This window comes from Oryctolagus cuniculus, chromosome 2, assembly GCF_051225735.1.
Source record: "Oryctolagus cuniculus isolate XC-2025 breed Fujian yellow rabbit chromosome 2, ASM5122573v1, whole genome shotgun sequence".
In the NCBI taxonomy this organism is placed as follows: Eukaryota; Metazoa; Chordata; class Mammalia; order Lagomorpha; family Leporidae; genus Oryctolagus; species Oryctolagus cuniculus.
In genome coordinates this window covers 118,433,693-118,458,625 of record NC_142868.1, presented here as the reverse complement: position 1 = coordinate 118,458,625, position 24,933 = coordinate 118,433,693, and the positions used below count along the sequence as shown (strand labels likewise).

The window sequence follows — 24,933 nt, the reverse complement described above, 5'->3', positions numbered from 1 at the left end:
CGGCGCCTGCGCAGAGGCGGGGCGAAAGCGAGCCTGCGCGGTCGCGGAGGGCGGTGCGGCGCATGCGCGGGGGCGAGACGCGCCTGCGCTGGGCGGAGCCCGCAGCTTGGCGCGGCGGCCGGGTGTCCGCACGCGTTTGTGGTTTGTTTTGTAGGTACGGCGAGAGGGAAGCCCGTGGCTGGGTGATGGATTTTGAGAATCTCTTCTCAAAGCCCCCCAACCCAGCCCTCGGCAAAAAACAGGCCTCGGATTCTGATGAAAGGTGATCCCACATTTTTTCACTTTGTGACTGCAGGTCCCCGGCAGGGCTCCGCCGCCTCGTGCCCTGGAGGGCACCCTGGGTCCTCGTCCACGCCGCTCCGTGACGGGCGCGGGGGCGCGGGGCCTGACGTCGAGAGGCGGTCGTGCGGGCAGGGGCGGGGCGGGGGCCACGCGCGGGGCCCGGTGCCGTGTCCAGCGTGGGGCGGGGTCCCCGGGATGCTCCCCTTTTTCGCCTGGCCCTCTAGGCCGCAAGGGGAGCCCTCCCGAGGGTCCTCGTGGCGCTTCTGTCTCCTGCGCACAGGAGGCTTCCGCGGGACTGGGCTCGTTTGTCCTTGAGACTGGCACGTGCTAGGCTCGCTCCTTGTAGAAAGGACCGAACCACGAGTTCGTTAAACGGCGAAGTAGCGAACACTCTGCGGGTCTTCTACCGGTAGGCATCGGAGGTTTCTATGGAGATCATAATTAACACCATTTGGATTCAGTCCCACCTTTAGGCTGAAAAGCACCTAAAGTCGCTGGCCAGACGGCACTAATTTGATTTCCCTACTGGACGCCCCTATAGTGTAGTTTATCTATACCCAAATATTCATTGGCTTTTCTTTTTAAGTTTGAAATGCTAAAAACCACCTTCTCTTCCTAAATCTGTCTTCTCTGTTCCCCAGTTTCCCTAAGCCAAAACCTTGACACACATCGTTTTATTCCTTTATTTACGGTGTCCCAGATGTAAGATGTATCTCTGATTCTGGTTTGTTTTTTTTTTTTTTTTTTTTTTTGAAAGGCAGAAATACAGAGAGAAGGAGGGGGTGATAATCTTTCATCTGCTGGTTCACTCCCCAGATGGCCGCAACTGAACAGGAGCCAGGAGCCTCTTTCTTCCAGATCTCCCACATGGGTGCAGGGGTGTGGCCAGGGCTGGGTCAGGTGGAAACCAGGAACCAGGAGCTTCTTCCGGGTCTCCCACGTGGTGCAGGGGCCGAAGGACTTCAGCCATCTTCTGCTGCTTTCCCAAGTACTTTAGCTGGGAGCTGGGTTGGAAGTGGAGCAGTGGGGACTCAAACTGGCACCATTAAGGAACGCAGGCAGAGCAGGTAGAGGCTTAACCTATGCCACGGTGCCAGCCCCCCCCCCCCTTTTTTTAAAGATTCATCTTATTTGAAAGGCAGAGTTATATATAATGAGAGGGATTATTCACTGGTTCACTCCCCAAATGGCACAAGCAGCGAGCTTCATCTGGGTCTCCCACAAGGGTGCAGGGGCCTAAGCACTTGGGCCATCTTATGCTGCTTTCCCAGGCACATTAGCAGGGCCCTGGATTGGAAATGGAGCTGCCAGTATTCCAACTGGTGCCCAAGCCACAGTGCTGGCCTCAGATTTTACCTCTGAGCATCATTCACTTCTCTTTGGGTCAAACGCCTTACTGGAAACTGCGGCCTTCAGGCTAAGAGCCTACTAAAACGCTTTGTGGTTACTACAAAAGCTTTACTACATACTTTACATGAAGTTTATCATTTAAGGCTCACAACAACCTTGAAGAGAAATGATGTTACCCTTATTTTACAGATGAGAAAGTTGAGGCGTAGTTTAAGTGGCAATGCTAGGATTAAATTGCTCAGGTAGTCTGAAGTAAAATGAGACGTAAATATTGGAAAGACAAAGACGCTAATTGCCGGCAGATTATATGAACATCTCAGAAAAAACGAAAGAAGCCGCTTGATAAACTATTAAGATAGTTGAGAGTTCAACAAGGTGAATCATCATGAGATAATAGTAACATAAAATTCCATTAGCAGCTTGAATATTGGACAGGAGTCATTCACAAAAACTTAACTGAAGGGCCGCTGCTGTGACAGTGGGTAAGGCCACCGCCTGCAGTGCCGGCATCCCATATTGGCACCGGTTCGAGTCCCAGCTGCTCCACCCAATCCAGCTCTGCTATGGCCTCAGAAAGCAGTAGAGGATGGCCCAAGTGCTTGGGCCCCTACACCTACACGGGAGACCCTGAAGAAGCTCATGGCTTCAAATCGGCCCAGCTCCGGCCATTGCAGCCATTAGAATAAATCAGCAGATGGAAGACCCCTCTCTCTCTCTCTGCCTCTCTGTAACTCTGCCTTTCAAATAAATCTTTAAAAAGAAAAAACCCTGAAATACATAAAGGACACTTGGAATTCTACCAGAATTCATCATGGAAGTAAGGTCGACTATTCATTCAAATCATTTGCCCATTTTCCTGTTTTAACGGGGAAGACAGATCATGGAGGGACTCTGAGTGAGATGAGAGGCCTTTGGAGGGTTTTCAGCAGAGTAATGTTATCTGATATTTTAGCAGGGTTATTCTGAATAGATTGAGAATTGAATGTAGGGGAAGCGAGAGCAGCATAAATCATTTACTCGTGGCAAGAAGTGGTCAAATGTGAGTGTATTTCAATGATAGTGCAAACTGAAGTTCCTCAGATTGGATAGGAGATGTGAGAGAGGAGTCAAGATCAACTTCAAGGTTTTGGTCAGCTCTGAAGGACAGAGTTGCCTGTTCAGACAGTGTGATTAAGTTGTAGAGAAGAAATCAAGGGTTCAGTGTCAGACATATTAAGATGATGTCTAGGGGCTGGCGTGACACAGTGAGCTAAGCTGCTACCTGCCGTGCCAGCATCCCGTATCAGAATGTGGGTTCTAGTCTTGGCTTCTCTTACCAATACAGCTCCCTGCTAATGTGCTTGGGAAAGCTCCAGATGGGGAAAGCTCCAGATGATGGCCTGAGTGCTTGCACCCCTGCCACCCGCGTGAGACGGAGTTCTGGGGCTCCTGGCTTCAGCCTGGACCAGTCCTGGCAATTGTAGCCATTTGGAGAGTGAATCAGCAAATGGAAAATTTCTCTCCCTGTCTATCTGTCATGCTGCCTTTCAAACAGATTTAAAGGACTTTTTAAAAGATTATGTGCAGTAAATATCCAGGGGGCAACGTTGAATAGGAAGTTGGCCCTGAAATAGATCACCAGGAATGATTGTCTACACAATGGAGGGAAATGTAAGGATTGAAATTTTTAGGGCTGTAAAAATAAGGAACCAACACAGGAGACAGAATAGCAGCTCGTGAGGGAAGACAAGACCAGGAGTGCTGAGGATCCCTGAAGCTCCTGGAAAAATGTATTTTATGGAGGAGAGGGCAGTCAGCTGCACTCCCTCCGGCTCGAAGGTCAGGTGGTGCAAGGACTGAGAATCGTGGCACAGACAGTGCAGAATAATAGGGTGTGGTTTGGGGGCGCACACTTGGAAGCCTGCTTGGTTTCTCAGCTCCTCCATTTACTAGCTATGTGACAAGTTGCAGGACCTTTCTGTAATTGAGTTGCCCATCTGTAAAATGGGCTCTTAACCACTAGTATGCGGGGGTTGGTGTGATAAGTGTGAAGTGCGTGGAGCAGCAGCTCGCGCAGGAGAAGCACTGAGCAAGCGTTGGCTGCCGCTCGGCAGGAGGAGAGCTTGCCTTCTGTTCTGTGTGGGACAATTCCTTACTGGAAATCAGCGCAATAAAGGTTCATAAGCGTTTGGGTTTTGGTCCTTGTAGTTGTGGCTTCTGTAGAAGCACACGACTTGCTGCCTCATCTGATGGATGTAGCTCAGGGGTTCTGAGATCAATACAAACGGCTGAGTTCCTGCAGCGTTGGAAGCAGCAGGAAGCCACTGTTCACATGCTGCTTGCGTCTCTTGAGAATGATCACACTGCGCAGTCCTTGCCTTTGCCTGGCGTGTAACTCGTAGTTCAAAGCTTTTAGCAATCTTGTGTTCAGTAGTTAGAGCTTACGGAGACGATATTTTCTTCAGCCTCTGTACCTTTAGCATTACCCATTGTTCGGACTTCCTCAACTTTTACTGTCTTCTTTGTTCACCAGTTTCTTACATTTCCCATCTTCATCATTCTTGGGCTCATTTTTAGTTTCGCTGGAATGTTGTCAGGTTAATTGTCTCAGGCAGTGCCTGTGCATGGTGCACACTTGAGGATATTTGTCTCTCCACTAGCCTCAGAAGGCAGCTTGTATTCTGCCTGAAATACCCTTCTGTTTTATGTATCTTTTAGGTTCAGAAGACCTCTGGCTCTCAAGTCTAGGTTAAGTGTTTTTCTTATATGCATCTATTAAAATTGAAATTGCTTTCTTTTTTCTTTTCCAAGTATCTAGTAAGCTCTCAGCAGCAGTTCCAGATAAGGAATATCTTTTTCATTGTTGTGGCCCAGAATATAAGGCCCAGAGGCTGGTATATGGTAGGTAGTCAGTATTCGTGAATAAATGGGATGATGGATAACTGAATGTTTTATATACCTGTCAATTCCTGAACACTAAGGCAGCATAATCTAAAATTTCATTTGTAAAAGTGGTCCACAACATTGACACTTATTGCTCACTGTAATTTTATACGTTACTTACCTGGAGTATTTGGAGGAGAATTTAAATTCGGAATCTCTGTGAGGACAAGTTTGAAGATTAGCTAAAGCAGCAACTTGTGATGCTGTGGTATGAATGCTTTTCATGTTGAAAAACCCCTTTGTATGTTATTTGATATTTTTGCTACAGAACCGATGATGAAATAGATGATTCAGACGTTGAAGAAACACAAGAGGAGAAAATAAAATGGGAAGTAAGACTGGAGAGTGAGCAAGTCCCAAAAAAAGTAAGATTAAGTTGACATATTGGAAAAAGAGATAGGCATGGAAATGAAAAATCATTGAGGTCTCCTGGCTGCATCAGTCAGCATTTGAGACCCAGTTACTTACATCAAGGAAACTTGGTTACACTTTTTAAAAATTATTCATCATTCAATACCTTTGTCATTGTACATGTACTGTTTTTGGTATTGATTTTACTTCATTTTCCCTATTTCCCCCTCCCACAGTAGTTGGATAATGTGCTGACATCATAACAGGGTTTTTTATTTTCCTATTTCTGGATGAGATTATAAACTATTTCAAAAACTTCTTTCCTTAATTAAAATTGTGAACTGTTTTGATTTGCTGACTTCACCAACCTTAGTGGTATATAGCTTAAAGCCGGATGTTAGTTTGCTCAGCTCACATAGCAGAGAACATCTGGAGCCGATGCTGTGGTGCAGCGGGTTAAAGCCCCAGGCTGCAGTGCCAGCATCCCATATGGGCACTGGTTCGAGTCCTGGCTGCTCCACTTCTGATCCAGCTCCCTGTTAATGTGCCTGGGAAAGCAGTGGAAGATGGCCCAAGTCCTTGGGCCCCCGTACCCACATGGAGACCCAGAAGTTCCTAGAGAAGAAGCTCTTGGCTCCGGGCCTTAGATCAGAACCAGTAGATGGAAGACCTTCTTTCTGTCTCTCTACCTCTTTCTGTAACTCTTTCAATAAATAAAATAAGTCTTTTTTTTTTTTTTTTTTTTTTTGAAAAAAAAAAAAAACATCCAGGTAAACACTGGGCAAATCAAGAAAGAGAGAACATTGTTGCCTCCTTTATCGGTCATCCACCCTTTTCCTGTTAGAGAAAACCACAGCCCTAACTCGTATAGAATTCACTTTCTTGCTCTTTACATTTTTACTGCTTATGTAGTTATCCCTAAGGTTTTCCTGGCCTGTTTTTGCACCTTATACAACAGAATAGGTTTACATGTGTTCTTTTTTGTTTGGCTACTTTTACCTTTTTTTTTTTAGGCTTCATAAATACTGTGGGGTGTACACATTTGTTCCTTCTCAGAGCAGCATTGTCGTACTTAGACATTTGAGCTGCCTCCTGAACAGGGTGGTTTGGGGCAGGGCTGCCACATTCTTTGTCTTGTGCATTTTTTGATAAGTTTGCCCATTGAGTTTCCCTTTTTTGTGCTTGTTGAGATCTCTTTGTCCTTTTTTATCCCCTGTTGGATTGCCTGTTTTTGTTTTTGTTTGTAAGATTTATTTATTTATTTGAAAAAGTTAGAGGGAGAGACAGAGAGAGATCTTCCGTCCTCTGGTTCGCTCCCCAAATGGCTGCAACTGTTGGGTCTGGGCCAGGCTGAGGCCAGGAGCCAGGAGCTTCTTCCTGGTCTCCCACATGGGTGCAGGGGTCCAAACACTTGGGCCATCCTGCACTGCTTTCCCAGGCCATTAGCCTGGAGCAGAATTAGAAGTGACTCCAGCTGGTGCCTGTTAGTATAACTTGTGCCACAATGCTGCCCCCCCCCCCGTTTTTTTTTTTTTCTTCTTTCTTTTAGTTCTTTATTCTATATATGAGTGGTTTTAAAATCTGTATTGTTACATATTATGTGTTGCAAATAACTTGGAGGGGTGAACCAACAGAAAAAGGAAGACCTTTCTCTCTCTCTCTCTAACTCTGCCTGTCAAAAAAAAATAGATATTTCCTTTTACTCAGTGGCACTTTTCAATTAAATTCATACTTTTAATGTAGTCAGATTTATTAATCTTTCCTTTGCTTTTTGTGTTTGTTTAGATATCTTAAGATAATGAAAGGTTTTCTTACATTGTCTTCTAAAAGCTTCATTGTTTGCCTATAACATTGAAGGCAAATATAATCCCCCACAGTTGGTTTTTATATGTACTGTGAGGTAGTTGTCACTAATTTTGTTTTTACTTGTTTTGTTATAATTTCTAATTATTCCAGCACCATTCATCAGAGGGCAGAGGACTGTCTTTTCTCCCAGGTGTGGGCTCTGTTCTCTTCTACTGGCTGGCCTATCCCTGCCCCAAGACCTCACTGTATTACTATAGCTTTATAATGAGTTTGAATATTGCTGGACAAATCCTCTCATCTTTTTTTTTTTTTTTTTTTTTTTTTAGTATCTTGGCTGTCCTTAGCCCTTTGCATTGCCTTATAAATTTGAGAATCAGTTTGTCAAGTTCCACAGAAAGGCCTGGGGAGGTTTTCAGTGGAAATGCCTTGAACCTATAGATCTTTTTGGAGAGACTTGACATCTTTAGAATATTATCCAGTCTTTACATCTCCCCAAATGACCACAGCAGCCAGAGCTGGGCTGTCTGAAGTCAGTAGCCAGAAGCTTCTTCCCAGTCTTCTATGTGGGTGACAGGGGCCCCAAGCACTTGGGCCACCTTCTTCCACTTTCCCAGGCCGTTAGCAGAGTGCTGATTGAAAGTGGAGCAGCCGAAACTCAAACTGGATCCCATATGGGATACCGGCGTGGCAGGCAGCAGCTTTACCTGCTGTATCGCCACAACGCCAGCTCCCCCTCAAATACATTTTTAAATATCTTGTTCCAAGTTGTAGAATTTTTTTTCTCTTTCATTATATAAGTATCTACACAATATCCTCTGTCTTTGCCTCTCTCTCTGATCTACTCTCTTTGCCCCCTCTCTCTTTCTCTCTCTCTTTCTTTCTCTCTCTGTGTGTCTCTGCCTTTCAAATAAATAAGTAAATCTTAAAAAAAAAATGTATTTGAGAGACAGAAAGACACTGAGAGAGGGAACAGATTAATTACTGGGAGGCCTTTACTGACTGCTATTAGTCTTTTCTTGCCTTGTTAGCGTGACATGACATCGCATATGAGTTGTTTGCAGGTGGATGGAGCTCTTCAGTTGCACAGTTAGACAGGTTTTGATGGGGCAGTTTGTTTTGCACTATTATTAAAGGAGTTGTCATTTGAGCATGGAAAAATATATCTGCTGCGAATGAGTGTGGGTTTGGAGAGCATGCTCCTTTTATAACAGATAGCACAGTGATACTGAGCAAGGAAAACTGTTTGACCCATTTGCATGATTTGCCAATTATCCATGGAAGTATCTCCCAGTTTCTGCATGTCTTCAATCAGTTGTTCTTGCCAAGAGTCCACTTGTCTTAAACAACTTTCTTTTTAAAAAATATTTGAAATTTTCAGTTGACATATGGTTAATTTTGCATGTTTATGGACACTGAGATGTTTCAATACATGTGTACAGTGTTTGATGATCAGATGAGAATTATTGGCATGGCTATCACCTCATTTACCATTTCTTTGTAACAACTGTTTTCTCTGGGGATGTGCTTCTTCAATTGATTGAATTAGCTCACCCTCAGCCTTTCTATGATTGGCTCACAAATAAGCCACTGGAAGACTTTCATTGTAGCCTGAAGAAAGAAAGCTGTGATGAGATAATCATTTAAATTTTAAAATTTTTCCGACTGATTGGCTGGTGCTGCGGCTCACTAGGCTAATCCTCCGCCTTGTGGCGCCGGCACACCAGATACTAGTCCCGGTCGGGGCGCCGGATTCTGTCCTGGTTGCCCTTCTTCCAGGCCAGCTCTCTGCTGTGGCCAGGGAGTGCAGTGGAGGATGGCCCAAGTGCTTGGGCCCTGCACCCCATGGGAGACCAGGAGGGGCACCTGGCTCCTGCCATCGGATCAGCGCAGCGCGCCGGCCGCAGCGGCCATTGGAGGGTGAACCAAAGGCAAAGGAAGACCTTTCTCTCTGTCTCCCTCTCTCACTGTCCACTCTGCCTGTCAAAAAAAAAAAAAAAAAAAAAAAAAAAAAAAAAAAAAATTCAGACTGACTTTCTTATGTTGGGAATATTGTGATGAATACATGCTACTATAATGTCAACATATGTTGTGTTCTTTTGGCACTACAGTGTTACTAATAATGACCTTGTGCTTTGCCATCTAACTCAACAGTAAAATAACCCACACTGTTGTGGAGGAGGACTTAGTACTCGCATGGGAAGCTGAGCTTGTACTGTACATTTTACTCAGTTTCCTTGGATGCCAGCCCTTTTTTCCCCAGGGAAAGTCCCTGTTGATTCTGTTCTGGTGAGGGGGTAAAACAAAAAGAATTTGTTATAATGCTTTGTCTGTTCTTAGCATAGTTTTATTTCATTTTCTAAAAACTTATTTATTTATTTGAAAGGCAGAATTACAGAGAGGGAAAGGCAGAAACAGAGATAAAAGTCTTCCATCTGCTGATTGACTCCCCGAATGGCCGCAACAGCCAGAGTAGGGCTGATCCAAAGCCTGGAGCCAGGAGCTTCCTCTGGGTCTCCCACATTGGGTGCAGGGGCCCAAGGACTTGGGGCACCTTCCATTGCTTTCCCAGGCCATAGCAGAGAGCTGGATTAGAAGTAGAGCAGCTGGGACTCAAACGGGCACCCATATGGGATTCTGGTGCTGCAGGCTGTGGCTTAGCCCACTACACCACAGCACCAGCCCCAGTGTAGAGTTTTAATTCCTCTTGTATAGCCCTCTTTCTCACACTACAACCTAAGCCAAATCTCCAGACACGGCTTCCTTTTTTGTTTGTCAGAAATCCCTCGAACTCCCTCAGTTACTGCTGAGTGCACTCTACACCCTCGTACTCATACACACTGTTATGTGTTTACACTTTTATTCTTGTGAGGTGTCAAGAGAGCATGCTAGTGCAGTTACTCAGCCTGAATCAAAAGCAAGAAAATGTTTTACTTGGGAAAAAAATATGATTTTAGACACCTTTACAGAAGGAGGTGTATACATGTTTGTATACTTTCTGAGTTTTATGAAGAACAGTAAACTGAAGCAGTAAATTTGTAGCCAGTTAAGTGAAGAAAAGTATTCAGTCATTTGCATTTTATGTATTTCAGTGCCTTCCAGAAAGAATCTCTAGCAATATTCATCTGTATAAAAAGCAACACAATTGATGATTGTCCTGGTTTTATTAATATTGCCAGATCATCCCGTGTCTTCATTCAGTGCAAGCCAAACGTGTTACCTCTTGTGGTAAAAGGAGTGTTTTCCAGTTCTGTAGGCCTAGGAGGTTATATAAGTGGAGGACACTTCATCTCTCAGTTGAGTCATAATATTTTGATTCAGTTACACTGAACAGAATCTCATCTTTGAGTTTGATTAAGCTAAACTTTGTGGGAGCTGCTGCATAGTGAATGATCCTTTGCTTCTCTCTGTGCCCACTAAATAAAATTAAAGATCAAAATGAAGGTGAACATAACAGTCTGTCTCTGGGGCTGGCCGGCTTTTCATAAAGTACTGAGTGGTGAATTTTTTGACTTTATGGGGCTAGTCTCTCACTACTAAGCACGGCTAAGACAACTTGTAAATGAATGGTGTGACTGGGTTCCAAGGAAACTTATAAAAACAAGTGGCCAGACTGAAGTTTTCTGATCTGTGTAGATTACTCCAAAAGTTATATTTACGGGTTTGTTCTGTGGTGTTATTGGGGAAAGGTACTTTTAGAGACTTGATAGCAAGGAACTTGCTGATGGCCTGAAGATTGTTAATTGGTTTCCTTGTCTGGTATAATGAAAATGAGGTATTCATCAAAGTCATTGTCAGATCAAGAAGTATCTTAGCTTGCTTGGATTCTTAAAGCAGGGAGAAAATACATTTTCTAGGCTTATGGTACAACTCCTACCTTTGAAGTTAACCATCACGTAAGCCATTAAATTAGACTGCCCTGGTATGTTTTATAATCACTTATTTTTTGTTTGTTTTGAGTTTGCTGCCTTAATCAGTTTCCATGTGAAAGCAGATAAGAGACCAGGTCACAGTCCATGGTTTGGAGCAGGATTATTGGTACTGTAATAAGGATGTCATTTCTTCCTTTTGTCAGAATAGAGGCTTCTTGGGATTTGGTCATTTTAAAAAAATAAAACTTTTTGATTAAAATTTATCATGCTTATATAGCTTGATGTACTTGTGTCGCCAAATGTAGACATGTATAACCAATTATATTATAGCCAATTACTTAGTTATAACCAAGTAATTTTTATGTAGAAATTTCTTCAAGTCCTCAGCTGTGATTAGCTTTGAGTCCTCTAGGATCTCTTCCTGTATTGAGTTTCTGTTCCAGTGGGTGCTTGGCTTCTTCACTGTCACCTAGGGACACCTTCAGCAGAGTTGGAAAACTGGTTCTGAAAGCAAAGTCAACTTGAAAACCAAGAACAGGGCGATTCTTTCTTCCTTATCATTGTTACTGCCACCACTGCTGGAGTTACAGGAGAAAGAGTTGGCGTTGGTAGCTGTGATGTAGTTTAGGTGTCAGTGATTTTTCAATAATGCCATTAATGTTTACTTGGTATTTTATCAAGTAATTAAAGTTTGAACTTTGAATTATGTAAAATGCAAGCTGTACAAATTCAGACTCTTCCCTCAAATTATCTTTCAGGTTAGATATATCATGCTGCATGTTTTTGTTTATTTTTAATTCTGAAATTTTCAAATATATCTTTGGGAAGATTAGTATACAAATCCTGTGTACCCACCCCGCAGTTGTAACAGTGATTGGTTCATGGCCAGTCTTATTTCTTGTGTACAGCCAGATTATTTTCTGTCATGCTAGGTTTTTTAAATTAGAAATTTAATTTTTACCTAGGCTCGGCACTTTGGAAATTCTGCGTCACCACCAAAGAATTCACTACATAGAAAATCAAGAAGTAAGGACTATGATGTATATAGTGACACTGAAATCTGCAGTCAGGAACCAGAGGATACTTTTGCCAAGGAGCTTCAGCAGTACATACAAGCTAAAGAGATGGCAAATGCCGCCCAGCCCTTACCATTTCCTGAAGAATCAGGGAAGAAAGAGGAAGCAAAAGATACCCAGCAAGGTAAGGGCCACACTGTTTTGCTGTTTAAACGTGACAGAAGCAGTCACAGTTGTCCGTTTTCTCCTGCACTGTGTCTCATGCTAAGGTCTTGGTTTTCTGTGGGTCGGTACACCAGATGTGGCTTCACATGGCCTGAGACCTGACACCTGGCTGCCTGATGCAGAAATGCTTACCATGTGCATGAGGAGCTGGTTGTATGGTAGTCTGTTAGCTCAGAAGTTTATTCTTCCAGATTATAAGAAGGAGATGTAGCCGTAAGTATGAGGGCAAATGACTGTTAAAATAAAAGTCTTACTGCTCTCATTTTTAAAGTTCTTTTCTTTTTTAAATTTTTATTTATTTTTATGAGAGGCTGGGATTCAGGAAGTGAGAATACAAGACAGATAGACAAACCTCCAGTCCTCTAGTATATTCCTAAAGTGCCTGCAATGGAAAAAGCTGGGAACTCAATTCAGGTCTCTCACAGGAGTGACGGGAACCCAGTTACCACTGCCTGCCACAGGCTGCATTAGCTCCTGGAGACAGGAGCCAGAGCCCGGAATCAAATCCAGGCACTCCAGTGGGATGCAGCCGCCTTAACTGGCATCTTAACCACTAGGTTAAAGGCCTGCCTCTACTGCTCTCATTTATGATTCTTTTTCCTCTGTTTCTTTTTATTTGTTTGAAGGATTTATTTATGTATTTGAAAAAGTGACAGAGATCTTCCGTCAGCCAGTTTACTCACTAGATTGCCACAATAGCCAGGGTTGGGTCAGGGTAAAGCCAGAAGCCAGAACTCCATGAGCGCTCCCATGTGGGTGTCAGGGGCCCAGGCATTACAGCCATCATCTGCTGCCTCCCAGGATGCATTAGGTGGAAGCTAGATCACAAGTGGAACAGCTGCAGATTTGAACCAGGACTCCTATGTGAGATGTGGGCATCCCAAGCAGTGTTTTAACCTGCTGTGCCACCATAATTCTTTCAGTCTCTTAATCCCAGAATTTCTGGAAAGTTCAATATCATACCAGTTTTCATTCATAGAGATACAGAGAACTTTTCCTGGATTATTATAATATGTATTTCTTAAACTGATACTATATTACTAAGTCATTTTTAAAATTAACTTTCTTATTTTTAGCTGCTAAACAGAAAAATAAAAATTTTAAAGCTGGTCAGAAGAATGGTAAGCAGAAGAAAATGAAGCGAAAATGGCCTGGCACTGGAAACAAAGGATCCAGTGCTTTACCAAGGAAAAAGTGCTCACAGGAAGAGGTACGAGAACCACAGCTTTGCTGTGGGATTTTTATCTTAAAGCTCAGTGACAAATGCAGTATGATATCATGAGTTGGGAGCATCCCACAAAGTTAGGGTCACCTGATGAAGAACTTCTCCTCTTATCATTGGTGGGCTTTTTGTGTTCTTACTATTGCAGCTTCTTTCTTTTTTTATTTTTTTCCCCCAACACTTATTTATTTATCTGAGAGAGGGATCTTCCATCTGCTGATTCACTCCCCCAAAGGCTGTAACTTTCAGGGCTAGGCCAGACTGAAGCCAGGAACCAAGAGCTTCAGTTCTTCCACATGGATGCAGGGGCCCAAATACCTGGTCCATGTTTTGCTGCTTTTCCTAAGCCATTAGCAGGGAGCTGGATTTGAAACTGGAATAGGGAGGACTAGAACCTGTGCCCATATGGAATGCAGGTGCAGCTTTACCCTTGTTTACCACAACACAGGCCCCCTGAAGTTTCCTTCTGTCTCCCTCATTAGCCTTCCCCATTGTACCTGGATTCACGCATACTGGCCCCTTGATTTTTGAGTATTGTACTGTCAATGACTGAAACCAACTCCCCCCTCCCCCCCCAAGGAGAGGGAAGGTAAGATAGCCTTGAGGGCATTTCAAAGACCTGAGTCTTACAAAAAGTTTTTAGTGTTGTCAGTCCCTCTTGTCTACTAATTCCTGACTCCCTTTAGAAATTCAAACTGAATCTTTCTGAACATTGGCCTTATGGAATACTCCCACCCTTAGCCCCCTGGATTTGCTTTTGCACTGCACTGTAGAAGTTTCTCTTCCTTCGTCCCCAGATGTGATCAGAGTAGGGTGATAAGTAACTCCTGAGGACCCTGGTTTTCTGGAGGGCTTTTAAACTGGATGGCAGCCTTTTTAATAGTCTTGGTCACAGGGACAGGAATGGAGAGAGTACCAAGTATGACTGCTTAAACCACAGTTACATACAATCTGTCCCTGCCTCCACGTTTACACATGAGGAGGCTGAAGCCCCATTAGCAGCCCTTGGTCACACAGGGCTCAGCAGGGACTGGGAGCTCTGGATCCCCTGTCAGCATTCCGTCTCATGTGGTTTACATTGACACACATGATTCAGCCAAAGCTGGCAGTCCTCGTACATGAATAACACGTTCTAACCATATGTGTTAGAGTTTAAAAATGTAATCAGATGAAACCAAAGATTTAAACTGACACAGGGGCTGGCGCTGTGATGCAGTGGGTTAACACCCTGGCCTGAAGTGGAGGCATCCCATATGGGCACCGGTTCTAGTCCCAGCTGCTCCTCTTCCGATCCAGCTCTCTGCTATGGCCTGGGATAGCAGTAGAAGATGGCCCAAGTCCTTGGGCCCCTATACCCACATGGGAGCCCAGAAGAAGCTCCTGGCTCCTGGCTTTGGATCGGCACAGCTCTGGCCATTGCGGCCATCTGGAGAGTGAACCAGCGGATGGAAGAAATCTTCCAAAAAAAAATAAACTGACATGTAATTCGCATGATACAAAGTAGAAATTTGTTTTTGTTGCAAAACAAGTCATACAAATGACTGTTAGCTCCCTTCTTAATTGTACATTCTGTATTCCCGACTATATTCATTAATTTGGTATACAGAAGCTGTTAGCTGTGCCAAAAGCTAATATTAACAGTAATTTATTTATTTATTTAAAGATTATTCATTTATTTGAAAGAGCTACACAGCGAGAGGAGAGGCAGAGAGAGAGAGAGAGGTCTTCCATCTGATGGTTCACTCCCTAATTGGCCGAAATGGCCAGAACTGCGCCTATCCAAAGCCAGGAGCCAGGAGCTTCTTCCAGGTCTCCCACGTGGGTGCAGGGGCCCAAGGACTTGGGCCGTTCTCCGCTGTCTTCCCAGGCCATAGCAGAGAGCTGGATTGAAAGTGGAGCAGCCAGGTCTCCAGCCCATTTGGGTGATGTTGGTGCTTCAGGCCAGGGCGTTAGCCCACTGCACCACAGCACCGGCCCCAGTAGTTTATTTCTTAAGAGCTAAAATGTATTATAAAATTCCCCTTCTGTTTCTTATATAAGAAATCTCCTTTATTTCCATACCTTTATCATAACCTTTTAGGATGTATGTCTAGTTGGATTTACTTTGAACTAGTCGGTATACTTAACTCATACCTACTGAGCACCTCATTAAAACCATAGATTTCAGGCTGGTGCTGTGGTGCAGCGGATTAAGCTGCACTTCTGATCCAGCTCCCTGATAACACGCCTGGAAAAGCAGCAAAGGATGGCTCAGGTCCTTGGACCCCTGCACCCATGTGAGAGACCCCGATGAAGCTCCTGGCTCCTGGTTTCAGCTCCTAGCCCAGCACTGGTGTTCACAGCCATCCTGAGGGAGTGGGGGAGCCAACAGATGGAAGAGCTCTCTCTCTCTCTCTTTCCTTTCTCTTTGTAACTCTGCCTGTCAAATGAATAAATAAATCTTAAAAAAAAAAATACAGCTTTCACTGTTTTTGGTCCATGCTATGATTTCTAGCCTTGTCTCCATTCTAAAGATATTTGTTTTTTGATTTGGCTTTTTATCACAAATATTAGTACTTTCATTTTAAAAGTTTTTCATTTGTTAATAAAATAAGGGCAAAACATAAAATATTCAAATTGCATGCTGATATGTGATTGATGGAATGCTGTTGAAATTGGCAAAACATTCTCTTTTTTTTTTTTGAAAGAGTTAGAGAGAGAGAGAAAGAGATTTTTCCATTTGCTGATTCATTCCCCAAATGGCTGGAATGGCCAGGAGTGGCATAGCCAGGAGCAAGAGCTTCATCTGGGTCTCCCATGTGGGTCAAGGGGCCCATCTTCCACTGCTTTCCCAGGCCATACCAAGAGCTGGATCGGAAGAGGAGCAGCCAAGGCTGGAACTGGCGCCCAAGTGGGATGCTGGCACCCCAAGCGGGAGCTTAATCACTGTACCACAGCACTGGTCTCAAAACATTCATTTTTAAACAGATATACAGGAGTCTAAATATTGCACATGAAAGCCAATTTAGAAGAGTCACTTTTAAATGTTTTAAAGGTGGTTTAAAATAATTTTTGTGCAACAGAATAAAATATGTAATGTTTTAGTTCTCACATGTGGGTCTTTGTTTTTGTTTTTGAAGGATGGTAAGCCTAAAGAGAAGCAGCAGCACGTGATAATGAGTCAAGGGTTCATCAACCAACATACTGTGGAACGCAAAGGAAAACAGATCTGTAAATATTTTCTCGAAAGGAAATGTATTAAGGTATAAAAATTTGTAAGCAAAAATACAACAAAATATAAAGGTATAGCAGAAATGTACTCGAACAAAGCATTGTTTCCATTTGAGACTCTTTAAATCATACCTATAGTTTATAGAAGAAATTCAATTAGTAAATTTCAGTAAAATATACTTTTATGTTTAAAAAAGATGATTTTAAAAAATGCTTTGTATTAAAAATGTTTAAGACTTAAAATTGTAAGCAGATTTCTGCGATTTGGTTATAACTCAGTAGGAACTAAGCTGTACTGTTTCTAAGACTGTTTCTGGAATCATTTGCTTATTTAAGGTTTAGTAGGAATTGCATGTTAATGACTTCTCTGTTAGGAATAATGACTCTTCCGTGTTCTTTCTTTTGGCCCAGGGCGACCAATGTAAATTTGACCATGATGCTGAAATAGAGAAGAAAAAGAAAATGTGTAAATTTTATGTACAAGGATATTGTACCAGAGGTGAAAACTGTCTGTATTTGCATAATATCCTTTATCACAAGAGTAATTTGGGTCTTTGAAGATATTTATAGGGATTTATTTTTATTTTTTTAAAGTTTTATTTAATTACAGGGATATTTTTTAAGTATGCAAAACACTTGATGAAATCAATATTGTAGCTTCAGCAGGATTATGCTGTCCAAGACCAACTTAGTCTCAGTGTTTGGATTACATGTGGATAATTATTATTATTACTAATATTTGACATAAGAAAAAAGAAAAGTCTCTCGAATAAAGATGCTTTCTGCTAAACCTGGGTGGTACAGTGGATTCATGAAACCATTTCAAGTCCCAGAAAGATGTTGTCAAAATTTCTACTGTGACTTTTACTAACTGAATCTATCCTCATATAAGCTATTCGGTAAAAAAAAAAAAAAAAAAAAAGGCAGGGCTTGCATATAAGAAGGTACTTGTTTTCTGTGCTGCAGGAAGGGTAATTGTCTCTTAGTTTGAAGAATAACCTTAGCTCTTCAGTGCAAGATATAGACATGTTGCAAAAACATATCGCATAAACATTTTAGGATAATAACACCTTTGGTCATCTCAAAAAGTTGATTTTGTTAAGTCATTCAAAACAGAAACCTCAAATTCTAACTTGAAGATGTTTTTTCCTAGATTTTTTTTAAAAAAGATTTTATGTATTTATTTGAAAGTCAGAGTTACACAGAGAGAAGAGAGGCAGAGAGAGAGAGAGAGAGGTCTTCCATCTGATGGTTCACTCCCCAGATGGCCACAACAGCTGGAGATGTGCCAATCTGAAGCCAGGAGCCAGGAGCTTCTTCTGGGTCTCCCATGTGGGTGCAGGGCCCAAGGACTTGGGCCATCTTCTACTGTTAACCCCAGGCCATAACAGCTGAATCGGAAGAGGAGCAGCCGAGACTAGAACCGGTGCCTATATGGGATGCCAGCGCTTCAGGCCAGGGCTTTAACCCACTGCGCCACAGCGCCGGCCCTGTAATCTTTCTAAAATTACATTTTTTCATGCTTTTATTAGGTTTTTCACCCGATTTATTATCTAATAATTTAAACAGATAATTCGATGTTTCTACTAGTAGGAAAGGTCTTGAGGTAGGAAAAATGAAGTCATTAATAACAAATTATTACAGCTGGATTGAAATTGTTCTCTTCCTTAACATTTGGATTACATGAATATCCTTGTAAGTTTTACCATACAGGAACAAAATGTTACCAGGGGGAGTACTGCAAATTTTCACATGCTCCACTGACTGAGGAGACACAAGAACTGCTGGCTCAAGTAAGTACAATTTTAATGATCTGTTGGTTTTCTTTTATAAAGAATGTTTGAACTAAGCGTCAGAATCTGAAAAGATGCTCTTCTTTAAGGAGAGTGCCTCATGGGCTAATAGATGGATCAATTTAGGATTGATAATCTGAGAACTTTTTTCAGTTGGAAAATTATTTTTTATTTGGATATTTTTCATTTCGTTGAAGATTTACATTCATTGCTGATATAAATTGGAATGTGTTTTTAAAACCTTCAATTAGTTGTCAACTTTAGTAGCTAGGCTAAACAAAGGAAAGTAAAGCAAATATGAAGAAGAGAATTCTGATATAAAGAAGCAAGTTATATCAGAAATAGTGAAGTAGGCCGGCGCCGCGGCTCACTAGGCTAATCCTCCGCCTTGCGGCGCCGGCACACCGGGTTCTAGTCCCGGTTGGGGCGCCGGATTCTGTCCCGGTTGCTCCTCTTCCAGGCCAGATCTCTGCTGTGGCCAGGGAGTGCAGTGGAGGATGGCCCAGGTGCTTGGGCCCTGCACCCCATGGGAGACCAGGAAAAGCACCTGGCTCCTGGCTCCTGCCATCGGATCAGCGCGGTGCGCCGGCTGCAGCGCGCCGGCCGCGGCGGCCATTGGAGGGTGAACCAACGGCAAAGGAAGACCTTTCTCTCTGTCTCTCTCTCTCACTGTCCACTCTGCCTGTCAAAAAAACAAACAAACAAAAAAAAAAGAAATAGTGAAGTAGTAGTTTCAGAGTATTTTCTTCAAATATTCTTTGCATCTATGAGAAAAGATTATGGAAAAAGCAGTTATTTTCATTTCCCATGTATAAGTTGAAAATAGTCTCTCAAAATTAAATTGAAATCAAGATGAAAAGAAAAGTTTCTTTTAAAACAGTCATACCATCTTGTGATTGGACCGCCATTAGCATATGCAAGTATTAGGAAATTAAAGGTGCTTATTTCTGGATATTTCTAGGTGGGAAAATATGAAAGGTTACTGTGGAATTAGAAGTTACAACAAATATTTAGTTATTTTATATGCAAAATATATAGAAAAATAACATAAAATTAGTTTTTCAATTCCTCTTGTAGTAAATATTATTAGATGATTATTAGGATGAATGTTACAGGAATCATTTGAAAAGTATGAATATGATGATGTACCTGAATTAGATTTTAAGGCATAGTAAATTATTCACAAAATGATTATGTGATTTTTCTTCATATTAGGTTTTGGATTCTGAAAGGAAATAATGTAAATAAAATAGACATGAAAAGGTAAAATTAGAATATATTGCATTTCTTTTATTCTCTGAAACATCTCTGGAATTGGCATGGCAGCCTCATTTTGGCTTTTTCTCAAATAAAGTGTTTGACACATACACATAGATATGTGGCTCTCCATTGGCCTGCTTCCCTGTCTACTTACCTGTTAGTATTTTTATTCTCCTCTTGTATTTCTGTGTAGATTTACCAAATGTATATAGTTTACTAATTTTATCATTTCTGTTAATTGGTGTTTTCATTCAACCTCATACCTCGAAGATTCATTCATGTAGATGAATTAGCTTTCACTCATTGAGTTTTATTCCTATATAGCAATTCATTCTATGAATATGTTAGTCTTTTAATGAATATTAGCTTGTGTTTTATTTTTTTAAATACACGTGCTTTGCAAATATTCATAGACATCTAGTATAAACATGCATGAGTTATCTAAGCTTTATACCAAGGAGTAGAATTGTTTTGTCCATTTAAGATATTATCTCTTTTTTTTTAGATTTTTATTATTTATTTGAAAGGCAGAGTTACAGAGAGGCAGAGGCAGAGAGAGAGTCTTCCATCTGCTGGCTTACTCCCCAGATGGCTGCAATGGCCGGAGCTGCACCAATCCGAAGCCAGGAGCCAAGAGCTTCTTCCGGGTCTCCCACATGGGTGCAGGGGCCCAAGGACTTGCGCCATCTTTTACCTCTTTCCCAGGCCATAGCAGAGAGCTAGATCAGAAGAAGAGCAGCCAGGACTAGAACTGGTGCCCATGTGGGTTGCCAGTGCTTCAGGCCAGGGCTTTAACCTGCTGCGCCATAGCGTTGGCCCCGATAATATCATTTTTTAAGAGTATTATATAACAGCGCTTAATACAAACTGTGTAGAACTGTTGTTCCACACTTGCCAATAGTTTATATTATCAATACTTCCAAATTTTTTTAACCAATTTAGTGAGTGTAAAAGTGGTGTCCTGGCCTTTATTTTCATTATATACAGCATCTTGCCTTATGACCCTTGAGTTTCATCTTTGGTGAAATGCTTGTTAATGGCTTTTGTGTGTGTTTCTATTGGTCTGGTGGTCTTTTATACATTGATTGTATATATTTTTGTTGTAATCCTTTGTGAAAAATGTGTAGCATTTTCTGGGCTATCTTTACTTTCCTTGAGGCATCTCTGAATAGAATTCCTTATTTTGGCAATCTTGGTTGGTTTGGTTTTATGTGTTTGTGTGTAAGATTTATGTATTTGAAAGGCAGAGTTACAGAGAGACAGAGAAAGAGAGGTCTTCCATCTGCTGGTTCATTCCACATATGGCTGCTTTGGCCGGAGCTGAGCCTATCTGAAGCCAGGAGCCAGGTATTTCTTCCAGTCTCTCACGTGGGTGCAGGGGCCCAAGGACTTGGGCCATCTTCTACTGCTTTCCCAGGCCTTAGCAGAGAGCTGGATCAGAAGTGGAGCAACTGGGACGCAAACCTGCGCCCAAACCAGCGCCCATATGGGATGCCAGCACTGTAGGCAGTGACTTTACCCGCCATGCTACAGCACCAGCCCCCTGCTCCACTTCTGATCCAGCTCTCTTTTATGGCCTGGGAAAGCAGTAGAAGGTGGCTCAAGTGATTGGGCCCTTGCACCTACGTGGGAGACCCGGAAGAAGCTCCTGGCTCTTGGCTTTTGATGGGCCCAGCTCAGGCCATTGCAGACATTTGGTGAGTGGACCAGCAGATGGAAGATCTCTCTCTTTCTCTCCCTCTCACTGTCTATAACTCTGCCTCTCAAGTAAATAAATAAATCTTTAAAAAAAATTCACAGAAAACCAATAGCTAATATCAAAGCGCTGGTGAAATTTAAAAAGGAGGGGAGCTGGTGCTGTGACATAGCGGGTTAAATTGTTTCTTGGCTGCTTTTTGCATGTGGATATCCTGTTGTCTCAGCGCTGCTTTTTTTTTTTTTTTTTAAGTTTTATTTATTTACTTATTTGAAAGGCAAGCAATAGAAGGAGAGACAGAGAGATATTTTATATTTCTTGGTTCACTCTTCAAATGCCCACAACAGCCACGGCTGGGCCAAGCCAAAACTTGGGCCTGAGACTATATTCAGGTCCTTTAGTTTTGGATTTTTCATTGATAGTATATAGAAATTGAATTCATTGGCTGGCGCCGCGGCTCACTAGGCTAATCTTCCGCCTTGTGGCGCCAGCACACCGGGTTCTAGTCCCAGTTGGGGCGCCGGATTCTGTCCCGGTTGCCCCTCTTCCAGTCCAGCTCTCTGCTGTGGCCCGGGAGTGCAGTGGAGGATGGCCCAAGTGCTTGGGCCCTGCACCCCATGGGAGACCAGGAGAAGCACCTGGCTCCTGCCTTTGGATCAGCGCAGTGCACCAGCCGTGACGGCTATTGGAGGGTGAACGAAGGGCAAAGGAAGACCTTTCTCTGTGTCTCTCTCTCTCTCACTGTCCACTCTGCCTGTCAAAAAAAAAAAAAAAAAAAAAAAAAAAAGAAGAAGAAGAAGAAAAGAAAAAGGAAAAAAAGTGAACACAAATAGAAAACATCACCTTTGTCCTGGGTCTAGGCAGGAGCATTCAGTCTTTGACCATCGCATATGATGTTAGCTTTCGGTTCCTGTGAATGGTGGTTTTTTTTTTTTTTTTTTTTTTTTTTTAGATTTACTTATTTACTTGAGAGGCAGAATTACAGACAGAGGGGGAGAGAGAGAGAGAAATATTCCATCCAGTGGTCCACTCCCCAGATGACTGCAACAGCCAGAGCTGGGCCCATCCAAAGCCAGGAACTTCTTCCGGGTCTCCCACATGGGTCCAGGAGACCAAGGACTTGGGGCATCTTCTGCTGCTTTCCCAGGCCATAGCAGAAGTGGAGCAGTCAGGACTCAAACCAACGCCCATATGGGATGCTGGTGAAATCGGAGAAGACCCCCTAAAATTCACACTAAGATGTGGCCCTTTAAAGTTCCCTAGAAATATTATCCAGGGTGCCACATTGCTACCAGAATTTGGAGTGCCTTACAATTTCACCATGGGCTTATTACTAAATCCCCGATATTAATAAGCCCGAGAGGGTTCTTGCTTAATATTTAGAAAAGAATTCTAAATGCTGGCACAGATAAACAAGGCAGCATGGTACGTTTTAAGCTTTTATTTAGTAAGAAAGATGCATAAGAGAGTGAGAGCTTATTTAGGGGAGAGAGGTGAATAGGGGTTCATACCGAGCACCAGGAACCAGCCACATGGAAGAGCATCTAGGCCAGGAAGCCTAGAGCACATGGCGCCCTGGAGGCGTGGGGCTACAGCAAGTCCTGTCCTGGCAAGAGGCCAGGGAAGAAGAGCAGGCCAGGCCACACTGTGTCCCAGGCTTTTAACCCACTTCCAAAGGGGAGTGGTTAATTAACCTGATTGGCTGGTTGGAACCTAGGTCTGGCCAGGTAGGGGGATGAGGACACACAGGGGCGTGGTCTTCCAGCTCACAAACCTAATGGATTTTAACCTGTGTGCCTGCCTACGTCATTGGCGCTGCACAGGTGAAGGCTTAGCCCTACGACGCCACAGTGCGAGCCCCAGCTGTGAATGTTCTTTATTAGTTTGGGAGAGTTCCCTCCTTTTTCTAGTTTATTGAAGATCTTTCTCATGGATGGGTATTAGACTTCATTAAATGGATTTTCTTTATCTATTGAAATGATTGTGTGATTTTTCCTTCTGTTAATCTGATACACACTAGCTTCTTCTTATCCATGGGGGATATCTTCCAAGCCCCTTAGTAGATGCCTGAAACCACAAATAGTAATACCAGATATGTATTTTCCTCATCTTGTTTTTATTCTCTTTGTTCTTGTTCTGCCTTTGTCTAGTACCTTTTATTACCTTTCCATTCAAGTCTGTTTTTTCTTGTAATCATTTTGGTATGATTTTTTTCTTGTATCATCTCTAAGGTCACTCAATTCTGTTTCATTACTTACTTTTTTTGTTCATTTGTAGCCTTGGTTTTTGAATTTCAGTTTAGGATGTTTTCCATTTTCCCAAAGAGGGGTATTTAATTCATTTTGGTTTTTTGTTACGGTTTTCTTCTGCTGCAGTGTTTTTTTGGAGGGGGCAGGGGAGTGGGGCAGCTAAAACGGTAATGTTCACAAGCCGATGTTTTTGTTCTCTGTTTTCTTACGCAGCTTTATATAGGTGAAGAGTGCTGAAGCCTGTCAGAACTTTTCAAGACTGGTGATTTGGATGGAGTACTTTCTGAGATTGCGCAGTTAAAGCGCCCTCTTGTGCCATGGTGATGCTATGCAGTTTCTTTAATGGTGGTGCAGAGGGACAGAAGCCACTGTACAATGAGGGGTTGGTCTTCACCGTGGTGCTGCAGCCAATGGAACGCGGCTGGCAGAGATGCTGGTGGGTGGGTAAATGTGGTAGTAAATGACATAAGTCTCTTGACTGGCTTTTCTCAATAAAACAGGAGGAGAGGCTCGGCTGAGTGAGGACGGGTGGTAGTGTAGCTCTGAGGAGAGAGAACTGCTGGGAAGACATTGGAATAGTATAAAAGAGAGCTGGATCTCTTCGTGTCATTAAATACCTTCACAGTGTATTTTAATGGTTGTTCACAATTCCGTTTTGTAGCGTAAAATAAATTATGGTTCTTTGATATTTCAAAATCAGTTTCCTGTTGGACATTTAATTTATTTCTAGTTTCTTACTGTTGTAAATAAAATGGAACAATATATTGAGCTATATCATTCTAAACTTGGTGTTACTGACTTTTCTGTTGTTAAAGTATATGTAAGAATATTTCTGTTTCCTGTTCACAAACTATACTCAGATTAGACACTTGTCTAAAATACAAATTTTAGGAATGTGATGATATCTTTAACAGTATTCAAATACAAAATTGTTCACTTTAATGACATTCTAAATAGGAACTTTTCTGTAGATGTACTGATTATTAGAAAAATACCAAAAAAGCATCAGATTATTGCTGGGAAAATAATAGCAGTAAGAAAATAAAATAATAAGAGTACAGCAATGCTAGTGGCCCTTCTTAGCAAAGACCTATTTGAAAACATAAGCCAAAGTTATTAAGTTATAATCCAGTCTCACTGAAGCAAGGAAGGGAATTAATATCTTGCAAGTAGAGATTCTCGGGCAAAAACGAAGAAAGGAAGAAATCAGGGTGGGTCCTTGGCCCCTAGAAGCAGGAGACAGCTGAGGGTGTCATCCGTCAGTACCCTGTTGCTGTCACCAGGGTGATGGCTATGGAGGAGGGTCAGGCAGCCCATAAGGAGGTGCTAGAGGCAGGTCAATGGGTCTGTTAAAAAAAAAAAATACTGATAATTTCATGAGATTGTCCAAGGCAATAGTTATATTACCCATAGAATTTTAAAGATCAAAAATAACTTTTAAGGAGTGCAAGGTAAAAGATTTATCTATTTGAAAGGCAGAGATACAGAGAGGGAGAGAGGTATCTTCATCCACTGGTTCACTCACCAAATGACTGCAATGGCCGGGGCTGGAGACAGGAGCTTCTTCCATGTCTCCCAGTGGGTGCAGCGGCCCAAAAGTACTTGGGCCTATCGTCCGTTGGTTTTCCCAGGTGCATTAGCAGGGAGCTGGATTGAAAGTAGAGCAACCAGGATTTGAACCG

The 24,933-nt window shown here is 42.5% G+C and overlaps 1 protein-coding gene across 1 annotated transcript; it reads left to right on the top strand.

The window, feature by feature from the left end:
• ZC3H8 (zinc finger CCCH-type containing 8) lies at positions 1-24,035 on the top strand. Its single transcript, XM_089326106.1, has 9 exons — positions 1-262; positions 4,823-4,919; positions 11,546-11,780; positions 12,898-13,031; positions 16,163-16,285; positions 16,665-16,778; positions 17,939-18,046; positions 19,262-19,309; positions 23,465-24,035. Exons 1-8 carry the CDS (start codon positions 63-65, stop codon positions 19,283-19,285), a joined length of 1,035 nt encoding a protein of 344 aa, XP_089182232.1. The 5' UTR covers positions 1-62; the 3' UTR covers positions 19,286-19,309; positions 23,465-24,035.
• The last annotated feature ends 898 nt before the right edge of the window (positions 24,036-24,933 follow it).